The sequence below is a fragment of the Vanessa cardui genome, chromosome 23 (assembly GCF_905220365.1).
Source record: "Vanessa cardui chromosome 23, ilVanCard2.1, whole genome shotgun sequence".
NCBI lineage: Eukaryota > Metazoa > Arthropoda > Insecta > Lepidoptera > Nymphalidae > Vanessa > Vanessa cardui.
Genome location: NC_061145.1, coordinates 1,074,429 through 1,081,746, shown reverse-complemented (window position 1 = coordinate 1,081,746; position 7,318 = coordinate 1,074,429). Strand labels below are relative to the sequence as shown.

At 36.0% G+C, this 7,318-nt stretch overlaps 1 protein-coding gene across 1 annotated transcript in view; it reads right to left on the bottom strand.

The window, feature by feature from the left end:
• Positions 1–874: 874 nt before the first annotated feature.
• The window catches only part of LOC124539661 (dedicator of cytokinesis protein 1), a 73,169-nt gene continuing 66,725 nt past the window's right edge, over positions 875–7,318 (bottom strand). The window contains exons 30-36 of the mRNA XM_047116966.1: positions 6,966–7,072; positions 6,751–6,878; positions 6,178–6,228; positions 5,736–5,787; positions 4,854–5,108; positions 3,554–3,629; positions 875–1,138 (exon numbers count right to left, since the gene is read on the bottom strand). Of these exons, the coding sequence (XP_046972922.1) occupies positions 882–1,138; positions 3,554–3,629; positions 4,854–5,108; positions 5,736–5,787; positions 6,178–6,228; positions 6,751–6,878; positions 6,966–7,072 (926 nt within the window). The 3' untranslated portion in view covers positions 875–881. The remainder of the gene's footprint in view (positions 1,139–3,553; positions 3,630–4,853; positions 5,109–5,735; positions 5,788–6,177; positions 6,229–6,750; positions 6,879–6,965; positions 7,073–7,318) is intronic.

Sequence of the window (7,318 nt, the reverse complement as noted above, 5' to 3'; positions counted from 1 at the left end):
TCTTTCTTTGGAGAAAATGGCATCTTAAATTTTTTCGTATCACATATAAAAAATACTTTTGAAATTTAAACTCAATTAGTAATATTTTCGGTGGTCTATCCAGTTTTAAGGCTTATAATTATTCACATTCCAAACGGAAATTACATTGATACAATCTGCATGAGTGCAAACTTGTATCAGATGATACCCATTAAACCACAACGGAGAGTTTTAGTACAAACTCTCAACATTCTCCCTAAGATGACCTATGCCTATCAATGGTATTATCTGTTACCCAACTTTTCATATAATTATATCACCTTATCACATTTACAAGTGAATGTTAATATTTTTCTAAATTGTTTCCTTATTTTCTTTGCAAACTGTTCATTTTTGACTTATTTTACGAGTTAAGTTAGTCATCTGCTCTTAAAGCCAGCACTACGCGATATTTATGTGTTATTACTTTTTATTGATGATAAAAATCGTGTCTGTCGTTTTATATAAACATAAAAACGTATTAATAAATAACTTCAGTAACATATAAACGTAACGATTATATACTATTGAATAAGCTTTATTAATTATTGAATAAATGTTATTACGTAGTTTGATAATTATCATTAAAATCTCAATCCTATAAGAGTGTTTCTCAAAGTGTATCCATAGACAAAGACACAGTTAGTCAAAGTTTTAAAACGTAATTTTGGTCTCTATCAATTTAAAAGTCCATAATAATCTCGTACTAAACAGTTTAACTATATTATGTACATATAATATAAATATTTTCTCTGTGTTTGTATCTTGTAATTGACGCCTTATGTTTAAATAACTTTGCTGTGTCGAATATAATTTAACAAAAAAACGTTTGAACTATTAACAATTGGGAGTCTTATTATACCTTATGCGTTCTGATTTCTCTTCTTAGGGGGAGGTGTCGGCGCTTTCTCACTGCTAGGTGGTAACTTTTCACATGTATTCCTCCTCCTAGACTGGTAGAGGTAGGAGTTCCTAGGCGATATGACTAGGTCGTAGTTGTGCCTGACAGGCAGGTTTAATTCCTGGTTGTTGTTCTCAGCGTCCAGTTCTAGACTTCTGTGCGATTGCTTCTGTGGCAACGGTGGTGGCTCTTCGTCATCTTGGTTGGAGTCTGTCGTTCCTGTAATCAGGTATTATATGAAAACTAGCTCTGCCAGTCAGTACTTGTTACATTATAAGATTTTAAATCAACATGGTTATTTTTATTACTACAGTTATTAACTACGGTATATTTACCATGATTTTTATTCTTGTTCACGAGACTGACTGAAGGCATTCGTAGATAATGTCAAAATATCAAGCTCCAACGGATAAAAATAAAAATAAACATGGTATAGGTTGGCGGACGAGCATATGGGCCACCTGATGGTAAGTGGTCACCATCACCCATAGACAATGACGCTGTTAGAAATATTAACTATTCCTTACATCGTCAATGCGCCGTCACTAAGATGTTATGTCCTTTGTGCCTGAAGTTACATTGGCTCACTCACCCTTCAAACCGGAACACAACAATACCCAGTACTGTTGTTTGGCGGAACAATAGCTGATGAGTGGGTAGTACCTACCCAGACGGGCTTGCACAAAGCCCTACCACCAAGTAAATATCCCGTAGTTAATAACTTGTTACATTATTTTTAACAGTAGATATTAAAGAGGTAATATATAATTGTGAGATGCTAGGAAAACAGACTGAAAGTTACATTTAACAAGAAAATTAATATAAAATTTTCGATGATTATACCACCACCCACTATAGCTAGGAAACATCCAAGTAAATCATAACAAAAACAAAAAAAATCATTAAAACAATTTAAACACACACCAGAATTTAATACATAAAGATCAAATAATTGTTTTAGCATTATCAATTTTCACAGATAAAAATTAAATCTTTATTATAATATTATCAATTCTAGAGAACATTGTAATTTGATCACATAAGGAGTTGTAATAAAATAGCATTAATTATTTTCCTATATCAATATAATATGATAGTTATTTTTATTTAATACTAATAGTATTAGATCATGGAACAGTACCATTCATACCAGTTACAAACAATCATGTTCCTTGACCTTTAAGTGCTTTGCTATTCAAGGTCATATTTTTATAGTCTATGACCTACCTTAATAAATTCACAACCTAATTCAAAACAATGATGTATATGGATTATTAGTTCAAACATTCAATAATATACTTATACTAAAAACTACAACACACCCAAACAAAGCGATCCCTAAAACCCAAAAAAATTTGATGAAAGACTTATTTCTCACAAACACGCTTAATATGTAATAAATAAGCAATGTGTATAAAAAATGGTGCTAAAATAATATTCCAGCGGACTATTGCGTCGATTATTCTCATTAAGCAAATCTTATTTAAAATCAAAGTCAAAAGTGAGTAAAATTGAAGGTAGTTTTTTTGTGTTTTCCAAATTCTTTCTTTCCTCCTGCCCTATTCCCAATTTTATTTGGGGTCGGCGCAGTTTTGTGTTTTCCAAATATATTTCCTTATAAGTTACATGGTACTATGTATATAAAGAAAATATTCTTTTCTATAGTCCAGCCAAATTCGATGTGGAATGTTTAATAACAAAGCGTTGCTTAGCAACCAACGTCAGGCAGATGCTCAAAACATTTTTAGAAATATGTACAACAATTATTGATGATTAATATGATGATTAATAATAAATTATTTAAGACAAAGGACTAAGCGCATTCTTGGTTATAATTATAATACTTATGATCATCTGGAATAATGTAGATCTCAAAAATAATACCTCCAATTTGAAAATGATATCAGAAATTACCTCGTAGTTATATAATTCGCTTTATTAACTTTATCTATCGCCTCCCAAACGACAGGACTCATTAAGATTAATTTGAAACAGTGATTTAGTGCTATATTTATGCTAGCCAAAACAAGATTTTTTTTTTAATGTATGTGTAATGAAGCGGCGTGGTGGAATATGTGTCTAATCTTCTCCTCAAAGGGAAAAGGAAGCTTTACTACTACTACAACTACTACTACAAAATAAAGTGCAAACATGCATAAAACGTGCAAACAGGCATACGGTCTAACTCAACTCAACTCATAAAAACCGTCATTCAAACACAGAAATTACGTACAATTGATACATTCCACAGCGTGGTGGAATATGTTCCAAACTTTCTCTTCAATTGAAATAATTGTATTTAATTAACATGACGTTGTATTTTTTAAATGTTAAAAAAGAGTAACTACTGAGTTTCTTGCCGGTTCTTCTCGGTAGAATCTACTTTCCGAACCGGTGGTAGCTTCACTTAATTGTAAAATGACGATTCAAAAGTGCTTACAAAAGCCTACTTGAATAAAGTTTATTTTGATTTTGATTTTTTTTGGAGGCATTAGCACAGTAGTGGGAAATTGACAGGCTGTTTTTGATACTTTCCAAAAAATAGTACGCAATTTCCGCCTGCGATGTTGCATGCAAGGTTTATGGATTTGCAATTAGCAAGTAGGCGACCCCAGAGCGAGCTTCAATACGCACCCAACGAGTCCCGGTTGGACGGCGTCTCGGAAGGCGGCAGGCTGCAACGCGCGCGCTGCGGACGCGAGCACACCAGCTGCGGACACACCGCCGCTACACTCCGCGCCACGCACACCTTGCCTCACACCTTACGTACTTTAGCCCATATCTGAGCCCCGCTTTATATATTCTAACGTTATATACGCCTCTTTACGATATGAGTCATGTAATATAAATATGAAACCTATAATATAGGGGCCACTAGAAGTCTGATCATATTTATGACGTCATAATGTGTCTTATAGCAAGTTTGACTGGGAAATTGGCTTTATGATGAGGTCCTCAATACCGACATCGATACTTTCAGAATATAAATACTATTTATTACTTCTCATATCAAAGCATCGAACTAAGATGTTATGTCTCCTGCGCCTTTATTTATATACGCTCATTCATCCTCGGAATACAACAATACTGAGGTTTTACTGTTTAGCAATGGAATATACGATGGGTGGGTAGCCTACCTAGACGGATTTGCAAAAATACCTACTACCTACTTTAATCAACGTAAAATTGAATATTACAATTTCGAAATTCTCGATCTCCAGTATTGCGATTTTGTCTTTATGGCAATAAGGAGAACAAACCAACCAAAAATAACCTTAATTCCGATTCTCCCATTCCATAATTCGAACTCCAAGGGAACAAAGTACTAGCACCTCATTGGTCGATGCGCGGCTACAGGTGAGCGGGGCGAATCCGACAATAATCCACTAATAAATCTCAGGCATAATTGACCAATGAGCGCTACTTGAATGGAATAGAATCATGGAATGTTCTTTAGTGATATTATTTTTATCATCGTTGCAAAAATTAATTCGTAGATTTATTCTTCAAAACGAGCGCTATTTCAGAATGTCACATGCGACATTTTACTATGATAAATATAAAACCACTAATTTTCGCCCGCGGCTGTGCTCGCGTTTTAGGGTGTTAGTTGTCATGTTTTAGGCAAAAAAGTAACATATGTCCTTTCTTAGAGTATAAGTTTGCTTTAAACCAAATTTCATCAAATTCGGTTCAGCGGTTTGGTCGTGGAAGAGAGACGAACAGACATACAGAGTTACTTTAACATTTATGATTATAATATAGTGAACTGTGAACAATATTCGGTACTTACAATTTCACAGTGATCACGTATTTAATGCAGCTTTTCGAACGATATTGGAACATCTTTGCTCTCATTAACTATAGCTTACTACTATTATACTGATGTTTACTTTTAAATGACAGTTAGTCTAGTTCATTACTAGTATTTTACCTCCTGCCTCAACTCCCTTAACGGAGACGCTGACGTGTCGCACAGGGAGCTGATATTGTTACTACTGGTATTGTTGCTGCTAAGACTGTTGTTGTTGACGGTACTGTTGTTGAGTGAGTTGTTGTTGACTGCGTTGTTGCAGAGGGCGGTGTTGAAAGCGCTGTTGATGGCGTTGTTGATCGCGCTGTGGATGTTACCGTTGGCACTGTTTGAGGTGTACCACTGACTACCGCTCGACTGCAGGCTCACTTCACTCTGAAAATATTGAGAACATACATTAATATTAATATAAAGAAGAATAATGTCAGTCAGTTAATAAAACCCAATGATGTTTTAGTATACAGATATGTTATTAACGCGCAAAAAGTGAAGACTAGAAAACGTCCTAATTAGGACGTTTGCCTTTAGTCGTTTTACGTAGTAACACGTTATAATACATCATAATTACGTAGTAATACGTTTTGCGTAATTAAAACATCTAGTTATCCCTTTTACTTATTGTTTTTATCAAGCTATCCTTTTTACTTTTAACAAAATGTAAAAATAAACTAAAATAAACAGTCCCCGTCGCGGCACACTTTTTTCTGTTGTTTAGTATGGATATAACATATCTGTTTATTAGAATATTATTGATAAAACCCTTATTATTATTAGTTAAATTGCATTTGTTCTGACTCATTATGGTCTGACTACCTCTACTGCTTTGAGGTTAGCTTACAAACCCGTCGAGTTTGATGAAAATTATGTGAGTGACTAAAATTTCCTCCCGTGCCAAAATGTCTATGGTGATGATGACCACTTACCATTAAGTGGTCCATTCGTCCACCCGTCTACCATACATCACATATGTCATAAGAAAAATGGTTATGAGTGGTTACCGACCTTTCTACTCCGCTTCTTATGTCGAGGCGTTAAAGTACCGCTGCTACTGTTTCTGGAACAAATGTTTTATAATATTAAAAATATGTCATTTGAAGATTAATTAAGATCTAATCAATTAATTAGGTAGGTCTTTGTGCAAGCCCGTGTAGGTGCCACACAGTTTTCATATATTTTACCGCTACTCATTCTAAGTATTGTATATATAAATATGTATATTAGTTTGTGTTAAAATAGTGTAACTATATTTACTAGAAACATAACAACTTAGTTCTCAAAGCTGGTAGGGAAATTGTCATTTAAAGATGGTTAGTATTTCAATGTGAGTGGTGCTATTTTCCAGTCAGCCTATTCGTAGTAATATTTTTTGTCAAATTATAATATGTTATGTTATAAAATCGTATAGTTGAATAAGTGAAAGATAGTTAAGAATTGTCAACATTACCTCGTCCAATTAATCGCTGAATTCAGTTTAAATTTCGACTTTGGTGTTGTCCTGAGAAAAAAATAATAAGTATTGCTATTTATAATTTTAAAAATAACTTAGTTACGTAATAATACATTTCGTTAAAGTTATGTTTACTGTTTAAATAAACAGCAACATTAGATATACAACAACAACAACAACAGCCTGTATATTCCCACTGCTGGGCTAAAGGCCTCCTCTCCCTTTGAGGAGAAGGTTTGGGACATATTCCACCACGCTGTTCCAATGCGGGTTGGTGGAATACACATGTGGCAGAATATCTATGAAATTTGTCACATGCAGGTTTCCTCACGATGTTTTCCTTCACCGCCGAGCACGAGATGAATTATAAACACAAATTAAGCACATATATATAGTGGTGCTTGCCTGGATTTGAACCCGCAATCATCGGTTAAGATGCACGCGTTCTAACCACTGGGCCATCTCGACTCATTACGACACTCGACATTAGATATAATATACAATTTTAATTTTTCACACCAATGATAGCTTGTATGACTTCAAAGATTACATAAACCTAATATGACTCACTCGTTCCCCGTAGATATATCCGAGATGCGATTGGACGGGTTCCGGGGCTCGATCTCCGCGCTGTCCCGCAGGTTGGTGCGCAGCGTGACCTCCGGCGACGACACGCTCTCCGCCTCCAACTCGCACACCTGCCAGCCAGAGCACACGGTCACAAGGGGGCGTCACTGGGGGGCGGGGCGAGGGGGGCGGGGCAGAGGGGGGCGGGGAGGTCTCACCCGGCGGCCGTAGCGCTGGTGCACGTGGTTTTGCACGCGGCGGAAGCACGCCGCCAGGTGCGCGTGCAGTTCGCGCACGGGCTCGCGCGACGCGTGCACGTCCAGACCTGTGGACGCGGTTAACTTATTAATATTTAGCGTGTAGGCTATAGCTCTCGTCATGTAAAAAGAACGCTAGCAGTCAACCTGCGCACTAGACTATTTATCGGTCAATTTGGTGGTATGAGCTTTGCTATCCACACTGTGTCCACGTTACGTTTGTTCTCAAAATACCATCACGCAAAAAAGTTTTTATTACGAAATGGTTTTACATAGGAAAGAAAGAAATAATATTTATGACGTAAATTGTTTTA